This window comes from Pinus tabuliformis, chromosome 1_2, assembly GCF_031772625.1.
Source record: "Pinus tabuliformis cultivar Carrire ecotype Pingquan chromosome 1_2, CPIR1, whole genome shotgun sequence".
Classification (NCBI taxonomy): Eukaryota; Viridiplantae; Streptophyta; class Pinopsida; order Pinales; family Pinaceae; genus Pinus; species Pinus tabuliformis.
The window spans coordinates 1,137,353,651-1,137,369,389 of record NC_142298.1 but is presented as its reverse complement, the minus strand read 5'-3'; the positions used below and the strand labels follow the sequence as shown (position 1 = coordinate 1,137,369,389).

Sequence of the window (15,739 nt, the reverse complement as noted above, 5' to 3'; positions counted from 1 at the left end):
TCCAAACCATCTGAAGGTTGTGGATGATAGACCTCTCATACCAGCACCTTATGAGGACGACCTACTTCTAACAGGTGCAGACCCTCTCATTTGCAGAAGTAAGAGGGAGTTGGATTCCAGATGTGGAATGGTGAACTGCAAGCCTGTGACTACCTCGAGGATCTTAACTTTCAGAAGTTATATGGTAGTGATGTCGGACCAGATTTGGGAAATGCCTTTGAATCTCATAAACTCATTCGCGTTGATGTTCTTGGTGAACTTCCGTCCGGACATATGTTTTGCAGTTAGCATGGTGAGCTCATATTTGGTTGAACCTCACTGGATTGGTGCCAAGAATCTTCTGAGATGTCTTCGGGGCACAATCTCTCATGGATTGAGATACACTGCCGGAAATATGAAATTGCATGATTATTTGAATGTTGATTGGGCAGGCAGTGTGGAGGATCACTAGAGCACTTCTTAGTGTTGTTTCTCTTTGGATTCTGCTTCGATATCATGGATGAGCAGGAAGCAGAAGTCGGTTGTTATAAGCACCGCTGAGACCGGATACATATCTACGAGTATGATCTCGTATGAAGCTGCCTGGTTGGGGAAGCTCTTCAAGTGAGTTGTTTGTACCACTGTGATTCTCTGTGACAACCAGAGGTGGGATTCGATTATTGAGGAATCCCGTATTCGACGATTGCTCCAGCAGATAGACATCAGATACTACCTTATCTGGGATATGGTAAGTCTATGTGCAAGGAAGCTCCATTGTTATGAGATGATGTACAGGTCGCTACACTTTGTCTAAGCCCAGGGGAAAGATCAAATCTGTGATTTTCCCGAACGACTTGGAGTCAACAAGAGACCCTTGTACAAGGGTCCTGCATGTTGTATACATTGAGCTCTGGGAGCTCTAGGGGCTTGTGGTTCTTACTGGAGCAACATACAACCACAAGGTGACTCACCCTCACCTGGTGGTGCGCACTAGGACAGGTTGATTCGCTCTCCTGTGGACACGATGATTCGCTCTCCTGTGGACAAGATGATTCGCTCTCTTGTGGGACAAGATGATTCGCTCTCTTGTAGGTCTGGATGATGTGTTCTCCATGACGATTGTGTAGCAGGATGATTAAAGATGATTAATTCTCCTATGAGGTCTGGATGATGTGTTCTCCATGACGATTGTGTAGCAGGATGATTAGTTCTCCTGTGAGGTCTGGATGATGTGTTCTCCATGACGATTGTGTAGCAGGATGATTAGTTCTCCTGTGAGGCCTGGATGATGTGTTATCCATGGCGATTGTGTAGCAGGATGATTAGTTCTCCTGTGAGGCCTGGATGATGTGTTATCCATGGCGATTGTGTAGCAAGATGATTAGTTCTCTTGTGAGGACAGGATTGATTAAGTTCTCCTGTCGAGGCATCCTACCCATGCAGTCTGGGACTCATGGGAAGTACCTCTCATCTGATCAATGAGCAGGGAAATGAGGATTGGGACCATAGTAGTATCGATGGACGCACCGATGTATCTACCGTACTCCATATGCTAGGATGACCTTCATTGATCTGGGATCAATGATACTAGTTTGGGATTAGTGGTAGGAGTTGTACCCACTATGACACTGACTTCAGGTCAGTTGAGGACTAGTCTGGGACTAGTGGTACATACTCTGAGACTGACTTCGAGTCAGTAGAGCACTGGTCTGGGACCAGTGGTAGGAGTTGTACCCACTATGACACTGACTTCGAGTCGGTTAAGGACTCGTCTGGGACCAGTGGTACATACTCTGAGACTGACTTCGAGTCAGTAGAGTACTGGTCTAGGACCAGTGGTAGGAGTTGTACCCACTATGACACTGACTTCAAGTCGGTTGAGGACTCGTCTGGGACCAGTGGTACATACTCTGAGACTGACTTCGAGTTAGTAGAGTATTGGTCTGGGACCAGTGGTAGGAGTTGTACCTACTATGACACTGACTTCGGGTCGGTTAAGGACTGATCTGGCACCAATGGTACACACTCTAAGGCTGACTTCGGGTCAGTGGAGAATGGTATGACACATTTTTTATCAATTCTTCTTCTTCATGGTTCAGCAGACCTAAGTTGAGCAGAGCAGAGCCAGCAGAGCTAAGCAGAGCAAAGCCAGCAGAGCTGAGCTGAGCAGAGCAGAGCCAGCAGAGCTGAGCAGAGCTAGCAGAGCTGAGCAAAGCATGACAGAGCCAGCAGAGCTGAGCAGAGCTGAGCAGAGCAGTGTAGGGCACTGATAGCAGAGATAGTACAGTTGGACATATGGATCAGTGGATGGAGTTCTCCCTAGTTGAGAGGGAGTGTTAAAATTGGCAACTAGGGCCAAACTCCATATGGATCATATTATTTATGGCAGCTGATATTTTTATTGGATCCCTCTCATTGAGAGGTGTAGGATTGATCTAAAGATCATCCGATTCCGATAAGTATTTATGAAGTTATGGATTTATTTATGTTATGGACAAATTGTTAAGTCGGCCAGCGACTTATGTAGGCTCAGAAGCCCAACAGTCATGTCTATTCAACCTCTATGTTTTAGTATAAATAGAAGAGAACTTCAAGTCATTTCTACACACACTTGGATCTCTTCCTCTCTCTACTTGTCTTTGGGTTTTAGGAGGAGAGATCCTAAGGAAAAGTCAGAAAAGCTGGAAAAGCCGGAAAAGCCAGAAAAGCCGGAGCTGTCGGAAAAGCCGGAAACACCGGAAAAGCCGGAAACACCAGAAAAGCTGGAAATACCGGAAAAGCCGGAAAAGTTGGAACTGCTGGAAAAGCTAGAACTACCAGAAAAGTTGGAAAAGCCAAAAAAGCCGGAAATGCCGAAATAGCCGAAAAAGCCGAAAAAGCTGGAAATGTTGGAACTGTCGAAATTGCCGGAAAAGCCGGAACTACCAGGACTGCCAAAACAGCTGGAGCATCTGTCTCCGAAGGAAGGCAACATGATGTATGAGATCATGGGCAGCATAATAAGCAGCATGATGATATGAGCATGGGCAACATAATGATGCATGATGATATGAGCATGGGCAACATAATGATGAATGAGATCATGAGCATGGGCAGCTTGATGATGAATAAGACCATGGAAGATGCAGCATGAAGATGACAGCAGCTCAATCATCAAGGTTCAACACATGTGACAGTACAAAAAGGTGTCACACGGTAATGTGCAGCAAATAGACAAGATGCACCATTATGATAGGTGAACGAGTCACCTTAGAGAATCATTTGAAGCAATATGTCTTCAACTGATCTCATGCCGATATCAAAAGTCAAAGTGATTGACTTCTATTGTAAATGTACTATCTCTCTCACTTTCTCTGCTGAACTTTGAAGAACATAAAAGAAGAATTGATCAAGGGTTTCCCCACAATGGGATTTGTCCCTGGCCAGCGCCACATCTTGTGTCCTCTTGTCCTAGCTTGTCTTCTGCGATTTATATTTATGTTCTATCTGCAGTTTACTTTATGCTGATGTGATTGCCAATGTGGAAAAGAAATTGAAATAAATTGCTCTAGCATAGAACATACCTAAAATTAACATATGTGCCTTGAGAGACAATGATGATGGTGTCTATAAATCATTAGTCTCGCCATCATTTTGCTTTGATCTTGTGGAGAGATAGATCTCTTAGTCAAGGCCTTGGTATGTAATAATGCTAGTTGTTATGATGCTAAACAAATGGGTTACAAATCCGCCTCTTCTTTTGAGATATGTTCAGATTGAGAAAGTCCATGTACCATTTACGAATACCTCCCTAGTTAAGAGGGAGTGTTGAAAGATGTGTAACTAGGTTCGATCTTCATAAATATGAAATGTACTATTGATTCTTGTATTTTGTAAAATGAAAGAAAAATTATTATTGTTATTTTGGGGCATGTGTCTCATGCTCAAGGTCTTTTATTTTAGAGGTCAAGCACCAATTGAGTGCTTCTAGGGTTTATTCTAGGTCAAGAAGTCAAAAGAGTCATTGTCATATGTTGAAGACCCCTTCGGGCACATTGTAACTTATAAAAAGAATTGTTTTGTATTTTAAAGTGTCAAGAAACCCTCCAAGGCCAAGTCGGCCTGCCAGCAAAGAAGTCGACCTAATTTGAGGAACTTCGTCCACCTTAGAAGCCTATATATAAGAGGGAACTCGACCTCTTAGAGACACAATTCATTCTCTCATCAAGTCAAGCGAAGCAGAAGCAGAAAGAGGCTAGTGAAGTAAGGAGGAGGATGAAGATCAAGTGTTTGAGCTATTTTCTCTCTCTCTCCTCACATGTGAGAAGGAAAGAAGCTACGGTTTTTGCTGCTAAGGGTTTTGCTATTGCAGAATCGAACTTAGAGGAAGTGCGAAAGAAGGTCGAAGGAAGGCTCATTAGGTCATCCACAAGCCCTAGAAGAGGCAGAAAGTCTAGCGAAGGTCTGAAGAAGTCTTGGAAGGTCGATATAAGCTCACACGTTCAGAAGCAATTGCTACTAAGAGGGCCGAAAATTTCGGACCTGCAGTAGAGGCTGAAATTTTGTTTTTAGGGGTCGAAGTTGTGTTGTTGGAAGAGATTTGACTGAGGTTTGACTTGGACAAGGGAAGCACATCATCAAGAAGGTTGGACTCGGTCTTGGAGGGGTGTTGATTTTGGTCTAGAGGTCTTGGAATTCATCAATTGAAGAATCTATAAGAAGAGGAGATTTGTGGCTTTTCCTCTCAAGTGGAGAGGTTTTGGCCCTGTTTTGTGGCCTATATCTTGTGTTCTTGTTTACTATTGTTCTTCTTGTTTTGGTAGTTGTTTGATGATAAGAACGAACATAATAATAAGAGAAGAAGCTAATAAGTAAGAAAAAGTAAAAAGATGTCACAAACAATTATCATAGAAAAAGAAATCATCCTAACTATTGCCCTATAGATTTCTCAACAGTTATGTTATTGACTGATGTATGGACCTGTATCATTCATGAAAGAATGTCCTAAATCATTATATATTGATGGGTGACAAGTTATCTTTCCATGGTGGTAATGAATGCTTGGATTGTGTCATTACTGCCATCTTAATGAATTGCAGGTTATCTAATATGTTCATGACTGGTGGTCTGAAATTTACTCAGGAATTAACTATTTATCTTATGAGTTTTCAATGATATTAAGTGTTAGAATTGGGTGGTTCACTACCACACTGATGATTGTAGGCTATCTCATATGTTGTGAGTTTATCTTATAAGTTGTGATTCTATCTTATCTGTTGTGATTTAAATAAAATTCTAGTTAAAATTAAAGTTTACATTATTCAGGAATGATGAGATAAATCAATGGTTTGTGCATATTCATGTTAATGTCGTAACTGAGAACTGAAACCAACTTGATATCCTGAGATTCGTGATTTTTAAAGAAACATGGTCGGTAGCCCTCTTGTGTAATCACCCAAAACTTGCATGATTCCTTGAAAATGAATGTAGTAACTCTCTCTCATTAAAGGAGTTAACTAACCTGCAACAGAGAGCAAAGCTACATGACTTGGCATATTTCACCTTGTATAGTGTTGAATTTGGGAAATTGGCCTTTGGAGCCATGCCTTTCCTTTATTTTGGATCTAGTGTATTTTGGGTCTTACTGGTATTCTATTTATTCATTCTCGATAGGGCACAATGTTGTTGAGAGCCTACGTTCAAGCCTTGGACATCATTCTCATAAATTTGGTGTTCTAGGCAAATGGCCCTAGTCTTAAGGAATCTTTGTAATTCCCAAAATTTTCCATTGATTTCATTTTTTCTTCAAAGCTTTTGCAGAAATCCAGTTATCTGAGATCCAAGGCAGGCAAGGTGTACTTGCTTGGTGCGCGGCCCAGATATTATTCAAACCGGATTTACCTTTTCTTAATAGATCACATTCGGTGATCTAGGGGTCAGCAGGTGGCAAGGGTCACCATGGTTATGTAGAGGTTGAATCCCATTCAAGACCGGATCTCTCTATCCACTATTTCTCGCATTCAGGATCTGGGCACTCGGGGTCAGGAGAGATTAACACCGCAAGCACAAGCCTTGATGTAAGTGGGTCTGATCACTTTCGAGCAAGAACTGAATCCGAGCATCCGAGATCCACAAGTGGCAAAGGGGTGCTCCCATTTGTGAAGGCCAAATTACCTTGTGATGGGGCTGGAGATTTGTGGATTCGAAGATCTGGACATGGAGAGGGTGGATACAAGGTTGGAAGGTCGAATGGTTGGATGTAGTGAATGGCCAAATTACCTTGCACGACGCTTAGATCTGTAGATCTAGGGGTCTAGGGGTGATAAGAACCATCACTACATTGTAATGTCGGATTGTCCATGGACAAGATATAATGGTGAAACGATGCAAAGCAGTATGGAGGAGGACCTCGTGGGCCCTGCGCCCGAATTGACGTGGCAATGCCACAAAGACCTAACAAGTACCACATGGATGCCACAAAGGAACCCATTGATGATGTAGACCCCATTTTGCTAACGTGGCAGTGCCATGTGAGCCACGCGTGGCATGACCCTAATGACGTGAACCCCACGCTATAGTGACGTGGCAGTGCCATGTGAGCCACGTGCAGCAGGACTCAAATGACGTGAACCACGCTACAATGATGTGGCAGTGCCACGTGGCCCAGATAGGGCCATGTTGCAACACAATGTTGAAATGGCCTAATATGATTGGTCAAACTTCAGAAGAGAATAATTTCTAATCCAGGAGTCGAATGGAGGTAAAATTTATATCATCGGAAAGCTTTCGATGAGTTGAATGCGATTGTGTTGTTTGTTTTGAGATTTGAGGACTTTCAAAAAAAGATGTTGTAACCCCATCTTCATAACATCTTCGGGTTAAAGTAAACAAGTAACAGCTCCCACAGCCAACAAAGGACAAGGAGGTGGCAGGAAATGTTACATTCAGCCTCTCTTTCAAATGAGTTTGTTAAATTATTTTGGCAAGGATGATTTGAGAGTACCCTGAGTTATCTGAATAGCTATGAGAGAAATTCAACAATGAACTGCATTGCCGATATTGATCCCAAAAAAAAAACTATAGGGACAGCTAGCTCGTGAACGGCCAACCATCTAACTATAAAAATTGGATAAGTTCTATCTATAGTCATTAGTGCCTCCTAAAAGGATCTAGTAAATTCATCGAGTTGCTCTAACGGGTCGAAACGGCCAGTTACTAATGGAACCTCTTGTCGACTTTCTGTGAAATACTCATTTGGTCATGGGCTCTCGAACACATCATAAGCCAAACTCGTGCTGACAAATAACCAACCTGCAATGAATAGAGAAGGTATGGTAATGCTATGGAATAGTGCTCGACTGAATTGTCACCAGTTCCGGTACATCGGACCCAATCAATTCAAGAAAGAAAGCTTCGAACAAATCAATTCTAGCACAATCAATCAAGCTACACCATTCAAGGTTTGGTAATATGTGTATAATGAATCGTGGGATCAACTCTGTTGGGATTCAATATGGTTGGTCGACTTCAGGGTTTCTTGGAGAAAATCCACCCCAATTTTCTAATATGAAGTCATAAATGTTATAGATTTCTATCACTAAGGAAGGTAAGGATCTAAATCTTTGTTGTATACATCTTATATTCTGAGTATCCCAATACATATATCTATGAGCATCCCTAGACCTATGAGAACCCCGAGCCGAGACTTATGGCTATCCTAAGACCTCCTATGATTACCCGGATACTTCCTATGAGCATTCTGAGATATAGACCTACAATTATCCCAAAACCTATATCGCTATCCTATTGTGAGATAATCCTGAGACTTTCTATGGTTATCCTGAGACCGAGACCTATGAGCATCCCGAGGCTTCCTATGGTTATCCCTATACCTGCCGAGACCTGAGCTATGACTATCCCGATATCTTTGATGATACCTACCGAGACCTATTTCACTATTCTACTGTGAGATTGTCCTGAGACTTACCGGGACTCTATGGTTATCCCCGGACCTGTGTTATCCCAATACCTATCTTGTTAACTGGGATCTCTCTTGCTAATTGACCTTTCTTGCTAACTGGCAATGCATTCGAACCCACCTCTTGATTCTCTACTGCCTATGAGACAGTTTGTTCGAATATTTTGGTGAGGAAGATTTGAGAGTAGCCCGAGTTACCAGGACAGCTATGAGCAAAATTGTAAGTGAATTGATTATGGCAATGAAAATTTGAAGTGTAGAAATTTCTGTTTTCCCACCCCGGTTTTCAGTTTCTCCTTATTTCTCCCATGTAGTTAAATGCCCATTCCCATAACCATACATTTAACAGACTGAAAAAATAAATATTGCTGAAAACACAAATTCTGGAAATTTTTCAGAATGCTGGAAATTGCAGAATTAAAAATCAGCAATCAAAAACAGCCATTAAAACACTGATATTTTTGGTCAACTTGACCCTGAAAAAACCCCCTACAACTCTTGGGGAAAACCAGTTTGAGAGCTCTTCTTTATTTCTGAAAATTGCCTTTTTACAGTGAGAATTATTCAGCAAAAAATCAGCAAGCAAATTTACAACTTATCTCCTTTCCCGTGCCTCACAGCAATCTGGAAATTACAACAAACAGGACAGCAATAAATGCTGTACGGTCTCCGTTTTGTGTGCAGAAAAATCAGCAAACTGCTCGTCGATTTTTGTGCAAAAATCTGCCTTTCACTATGTGCTGAATCAGCTGTACAAATCTGCTCAACCGCTGCCTTGGAATGTGTGCCAAGCTGCTGTCTCCTTCTCCTCCCTGCTCAGAAATCTCTCTTGCTCTCTTGTTCTCCTTCTCCCAATCTGCTCACGAAAGAATGAATGACCTTTTCCTCCTTTTCCTCCTTTAATATAACTCCAAGTGACTTTTGGGTGATCCAAGTGACTTTTGGGTGATCTCTAAATCCAATGGCTGAAATAGATTTAGATCAATGGCTGAGATTAAATGCTCATTTAAATCTCACTTTCTATTTTTTAATTCACCCCACTTTAATAAAGACCCACTTAATCATTTATTTCCAAAGTCACTTTTCCTTTCTAATTTTTCATTTACTTTATAAAAGTTACTTTAAAATTAGACTTAGTAACTTTATCACTTAAAGTCACTTTTAAATTAGATTTAATTTTATAAAATTATAAAGTCACTTTAGGGGAAAAATTAAATTCTTTTGGACACTTTTCCCTAGGCCAAAGATCAAAGCCTAAGGGAACCACCTGTCCTCCGGTACCAAATTTCAACACTCCCTCTTACCGAGGAAGGTGTTCCTCACCACACCCGTCTTGTCCCTGAAGTAGACATGCTTGCCCCGTGGTAAGGCTTTGGTAAGGATATCTGCAACCTGCTCATCAGTGGAAATATACTCAAGCTTCACAGCTCCCTTCTGAAAATAGTCTCTGATAAAATGATATCTGATCCCGATATGCTTTGACCTGTCATGAAATACTGGATTCTCCGTGAGTTTAATGCAACTCTGATTATCACAGTAAATCACTGAAGGTCTCAACGGCTGACCAAATAAGCCAAACAACATCTTGCGAAGCCAGATAGCCTCACAACTAGCTAGACTGGCTGCCATATACTCTGCTTTCGCTGAACTCAGTGCTACTGACTGCTGCTTCCGGCTGAACCATGACACTACTGCTGAACCCAACCCAAAATAGCACCCTGAAGTGCTCTTCCTATCAGAAGCACAACCTGCCCAATCAGAATCAGCATATCCTGCCAATCTCACTCCATCTCCCTGTCTGTAGTCCAGACCATAATCCACTGTCCCCTGCAAGTACCGCAAAATGTGTTTTGCAGCCACCCAGTGAACCTTCCTAGGCTCACACATAAACTGACTCATCGTGTTGACTGCAAAACAGATATCTGGTCTAGTGTTGACCAAATACATCAAGGAACCAATCAGCTGCCTGTACAATGTGGGATCCACCAACTCGGAATCCGAAGCATGAAGCTTCTTCCAGTTGGTGATCATCGGTGTCGACATGGGTCTACAATCCTCCATGTGGAATCTGCTAAGGATGTCCACAATATACTTCCCCTGCCCCAGGAAGAAATGCCCCTCCTCCTGCCACACATCCAAACCCAAAAAGTAATGCATCAAGCCGATGTCCTTCATCTCAAACTCCGCCGCAAGATCTCTCTTGCAGTGCTCTATGAGTCTCTCTGCACCTGTAATGATCAAGTCATCCACATACAGCACCAGAATGAGAGGCTCCTCACCAATCACAATAAAGTAAAGGTTCGGATCTGCCTCACTCTTTGTGAAACCCATCCCCTGCAAGTATGCATCTATCATGGAGTACCAAGCTCTGGGAGTTTGCTTCAGGCCATAAAGGGCCTTCTTCAATCTGCACACATGGGACTCCTTCCCATGCACCTCAAAGCCCTGTGGCTGCTCAATGTACACCTCCTCCTGTATGAAGCCATTGAGAAATGTGGTCTTCACATCCATCTGGTGGATCTTCCAACCCATCTCTGCTGCTATCGATATAATGGAGCGGATCGAAGTATATCGAGCCACGGGAGCGAAAGTCTCCTCATAATCAACTCATTGGTACTCTGGTAGAGATTGGACAATGTTGTCCACATCTCATGGGCATTGCTCTTTCCTCTCACATGAGGAATGCAATGGTCTTTGATTCCGTCTAGAATCAGCCTCTTACCCTTATTGTTCTTCTTTTTATACTCAGCCAACTGAGTAACATCAGTGACCACAACAACAGGGTTCTGTGCGGTATGCACCATAATATCCCAGACTTCTGCCTCCTCAAAGATACTCTGCATTCTCTCCTTCCAAACACTGTAATTTATATGCCCATCCAACCTATCTTCCACCCTCAATCCCAATGACATCCTGTTGTCCTAAAACTGAAAAATAGCACTGCTGTAGTAAAGATAAAACTGTTGTTTATGAAAAAATCAGCTTGCTGGAATTTTCTGAGTGAAAAATCAGCAACTGTAATTTTTCCTTTTGCTGTCTCAAACTGCCTTTCAGCGCTCAAGCTCTGATACCATGTAGAAATTTCTGTTTTCCCACCCCGGTTTTCAGTTTCTCCTTATTTCTCCCATGTAGTTAAATGCCCATTCTCATAACCATACATTTAACAGACTGAAAAAATAAATATTGCTGAAAACACAAATTCTGGAAATTTTTCAGAAAGCTGGAAATTGCAGAATTAAAATCAGCAATCAAAAACAGCCATTAAAACACTGATATTTTTTGTCAACTTGACCCTGGAAAAACCCCCTACAACTCTTGGGGAAAACCAGTTTGAGAGCTCTTCTTTATTTCTGAAAATTGCCTTTTTACAGTGAGAATTATTCAGCAAAAAATCAGCAAGCAAATTTACAACTTATCTCATTTCCCGTGCCTCACAGCAATCTGGAAATTACAACAAACAGGACAGCAATAAATGTTGTACGGTCTCCGTTTTGTGTGCAGAAAAATCAGCAAACTGCTCCTCGATTTTTGTGCAAAAATCTGCCTTTCACTATGTGCTGAATCAGCTGTACAAATCTGCTCAACTGTTGCCTTGGAATGTGTGCCAAGCTGCTGTCTCATTCTCCTCCCTGCTCAGAAATCTCTCTTGCTCTCTTGCTCTCCTTCTCTCAATCTGCTCATGAAAGAATGAATGACCTTTTCCTCATTTTCCTCCTTTAATATAACTCCAAGTGACTTTTGGGTGATCTCTAAATCCAATGGTTGAAATAGACTTAGATCAATGGCTGAGATTAAATGCTCATTTAAATCTCACTTTCTATTTTTTAATTCACCCCACTTTAATAAAGACCCACTTAGTCATTTATTTCCAAAGTCATTTTTCCTTTCTAATTTTTCATTTACTTTATAAAAGTTACTTTAAAATTAGACTTAGTAACTTTATCACTTAAAGTCACTTTTAAATTAGATTTAACTTTATAAAATTATAAAGTCACTTTAGGGGAAAAATTAAATTCTTTTGGACACTTTTCCCTAGACCAAAGATCAAAGTCTAAGGGAACCATCTGTCCTCCGGTACCAAATTTCAACATGAAGATGTCAGTGTGGACCTCCCAGACCTCCCAAACCACCATGAGAATATCGATGCCTAATAAGCATGGATTTTTGTTTAAGCCCTCAAAATCAAAAATTGCAACTAAGTTCTGGCGTGGTGTCACACAAGTTTGTGGGCGATCAGATTGGAGATCAAACTTTAATTCACCCGTAATGTTTTCTCACAAAATTATCTCGGCAATGAATCAATCAAACAAACTTCGTGGGTTTTATAGTGGATGCTTCCACAACACTACCTAGATAAAATCCAATTGGGCACTGCACATTACTGATGGGGTATTCAATTAACATAAGAATATGCAAACCTGCAGTAAACCCACTAAACTTCCGGCTTAAACCACAACGACAGAAACTCTAAAATAATGGTAAAATGAACAAAATGCACACAAACTGACCAAGGGTGATATTAAAGAGAATATCAACTCACGTCATCGCCAACTTTCCAGGTCTGTACATTTTTGCCGACAGCTTCAATAATGCCTGAGCATTCAAGGCCAAGATAAGGCGGTGCGCCTTTGGGCGGAGGGTACATACCTCGCCTTTGGAGGGTATCTGCCCTATTCAATGCCGTTCCCGATATTTTTATCAGAACTTCATCGTCGTTGACTTGAGGATCATCTACATCTTGTATTTGCAGAACATCTGCATCTCCTGGAGTCGTTATCACCACTGCTTTCATTTTTCTCGTCTACCCTGCAAATCGACCTATGGTAACTGACTGTAGAGTGTGAGAAACCCCAAGAATTGAACACTTAAATAGATCACAATGTACTGCGGATCCTTCTGTTATGTCACGGCGCCAGTAGCTAGAGGATTTAGACAGATCTTGTAGGACGAATTGTGGTTAGATTGCGTGTCAACCTTAGAAACATAGGGTTGAAGTTCTGTTTTTGTTTTTATAGAGTTGCCGTCCTACACTGATTCCATATTAATTTTGATCTGAACGATGATCCCATTGTACTCTCAACATGAATTTGATTTTGAGGTCAGCCATGACCTCATTGTGAAATGGGACTCTCACATATCAACAAATGCGTGTTGATATGAATTTTGTTTATGGCTTCTCATTGTGAGATGGGGTTTACGGCTTCCTACTTAACAGTTATTGGTTGTATATGAGATCTTTTTGTTGATTCGAGTTTAGTCATGGGTGTTGGGCATACACCTTTTTCCTCCTCACTTGGTACAGGAAATCTTTTCGTTGATTCGAATTCTTTTGGATTTATTTATTAAATTTCAATTTTTTTAGGGAAAAAAAAAAAAAAAAAAAAAAAAATTAATAATAAGTCATTGATAAAACATGATATTTATTTTAATTTAATTATTAATTTATTTTTTATTTCATTTTATTATTAATTTTATTTTTTTATGTATTTTAAATCACTTAAAATGTTTTAATTAATAGTTATTATTTTATTTTTTTAATTCTATTTTATTTTTATATTTTTAATTTTATTGAGTCAAAATGTTTACCTAACAGGATAGGGACAACATCTCTTCTAAGTTGGGTTTGAGAGCACCTCTTTATTCAATGAATACAATGTTGTTTATGGAATTTCGTTGTGCAAAGGTTTAGTGTGTCACAAGTTTCGAATGGTCCTACCACCCATCATCACAAACTCAAGTAAAATAAGATAATTATGTGAATGTTGAAAATGAATTTAAACAAATTTTGTAAAGAGATAAATAATGTTTTTTTAATTTTGACTCCTATAATATCGATAGAGTCATAAAATTTTGAATGATGACCAAACATTTGGAAAGGGAATTTTATCGAAAGAAAATGATAAAACCACTTAATTAAATTAATAATTATTGTTATTATTATAATTTCTAAGATAGTATTAATAATAATAACTTATTATTTTCAAAAACAAATAATAATGATGAAAAGAATAATAATAATAAGCTTCTATAAATAATACCCCTTTTTTTATGATACAAAATATTCTAAATATTATGGATAATGAGAAGGGGACCAAAATAACTAACCGAGTTGGAGGGGGAGGGGGGTGTGCAAAAATTAAAAGGTGGGGGGAACAAGGAATAAATCATAATAGGAAGGAAGTACAAAATGTTCTAATGATATATCAATAGAAAATGATAAAGGGAAAGAAGAAAAAAATAATTTTTAATATGGAGGGATGGCAAAGGTAGAGTAATCAACAAGCCACAAGAAAGAGAAAGTCGAAAAATGAAAGATTGAGGAGAAAAGGGGGGGCGCGTTGGACTAGGGTCAAATGGGAAAAAATGGTGGGGGGGGTGTGGGTCAATGGGATCACTAAAGGATGACCTACTAATGAACAAGTCAGTGGATAAGAGGTTTCCCAGAGTCATTGAGTTTATCTAGCCATCTTCCCTTTTGAAGTTGTCAGGGTGCTTTTTGATCTCCAAAGTTTCACAAATAAGGCAGCTTGATTGGAGAGGAGTCGAGGACAAGATTTTTGTTTGGTCAAAGCTAATGAGGTGCTTCGTTTTGAAGGAGTGTTCCACTAGGGTTGACTTCAAGAATATTTTTGTCATTTCTTATTGATATATCATTAGAATATTTTGTACTCCTTCCTGTTACGCCTTATCCCCCCCACCTTCTTGGTTAGTCATTCTAGTCCCCTAATCTTTATCCATAATATTTGGAATATTTTATATCATAAAAAAATTGTATTATTTATAAAAGATATTATTATTATTCTTTTCATCATTATTAATTGCTTTTTAAAACAATAAGTTATTATAATTGTTTATACTATACTTTTTTTCAAAGAAATGGGTAGGAATTTGTGTTCAAAACTCTGGTTACTAGGCCAAAACCTCTACATATTCCGATATTCCCTGGAGGATTGAATTGAGCATGAAGGCTCAATCCAAACCCTTAAGTGAGGTCCCCATGACACAAAAATTCCACACCCTTTCCAACTAAAAATTCTCCAAAAAACTCCCAATATCCAGATACGTTTACATTCCATTATTCACTACTTTTGTTTTAACTTAGTCTAACTTCTTGTTTTCTTTGGCGAAATGCCTTTTCCTTTATTCCCAACTTGAGTTCAGCCCATGTTTTCTTCTATTTCTCGCGAATCCTTCTTCAGCAAGTGAAATTTAGATTTTTCCTCATCTATCTAATTTTCCCAATAAGATGTTTTTCTAGCAAGAATACTTGTGGATTCAAGAGGGGATCCATTTTCCCTGAGGGTTTGTTGCTTTTCCACTTTCATAGAGTCTGGAGGATCCTCTGTTAGAAATTAATTAATGGAGCAATGAAATACGCAAAATATTACAAAAACACAAATACAAAAATGCATAAAACAAGAGAGACATAGATACATGTTGTTCACCTAATTTGGGCTACTTCCATGGAGAAACAACCAGTCCTTTCTTTTATATTATCTAGCAAAATGAAGAGATACAACCTACAACAAATGCGTTGTAATTTCCTCTTTGCTCTCACATTGTCTCCTCTCTCTTTCTCACTCAGAATCATCATACATAGCCGCAATATAATTCCCTCATATAAATTGAGGGTTTCCTTCTAGGGCAAAAAACCCTAAATTAACATAACTTCTACTGTTAGATCATCTGCATAATGAACAACCCAGATTGACTATGAAATTACAATATTTTACAAGGCAATTTTTCATCTATTTTTAGCTTCAGTGGCACTGCCCCCGAACCCCGCCGGGGGACAAATTCCCC

The 15,739-nt window shown here is 39.9% G+C and overlaps 1 protein-coding gene across 2 annotated transcripts in view; it reads right to left on the bottom strand.

The window, feature by feature from the left end:
- Nucleotides 1-13,059, bottom strand: part of LOC149210183 (uncharacterized) — a 209,154-nt gene extending 196,095 nt beyond the window's left edge. Inside the window, exon 1 of one of the 2 annotated variants that reach the window (XM_089396657.1) lies at nt 12,477-13,059. In XM_089396657.1, coding sequence (XP_089252783.1) covers nt 12,477-12,728 — 252 coding nt within the window. In that variant the 5' untranslated portion in view covers nt 12,729-13,059. The remainder of the gene's footprint in view (nt 1-12,476) is intronic. The other variant, XM_089396656.1, reaches the window with a different exon arrangement.
- Between the last annotated feature and the right edge of the window lie 2,680 nt (nt 13,060-15,739).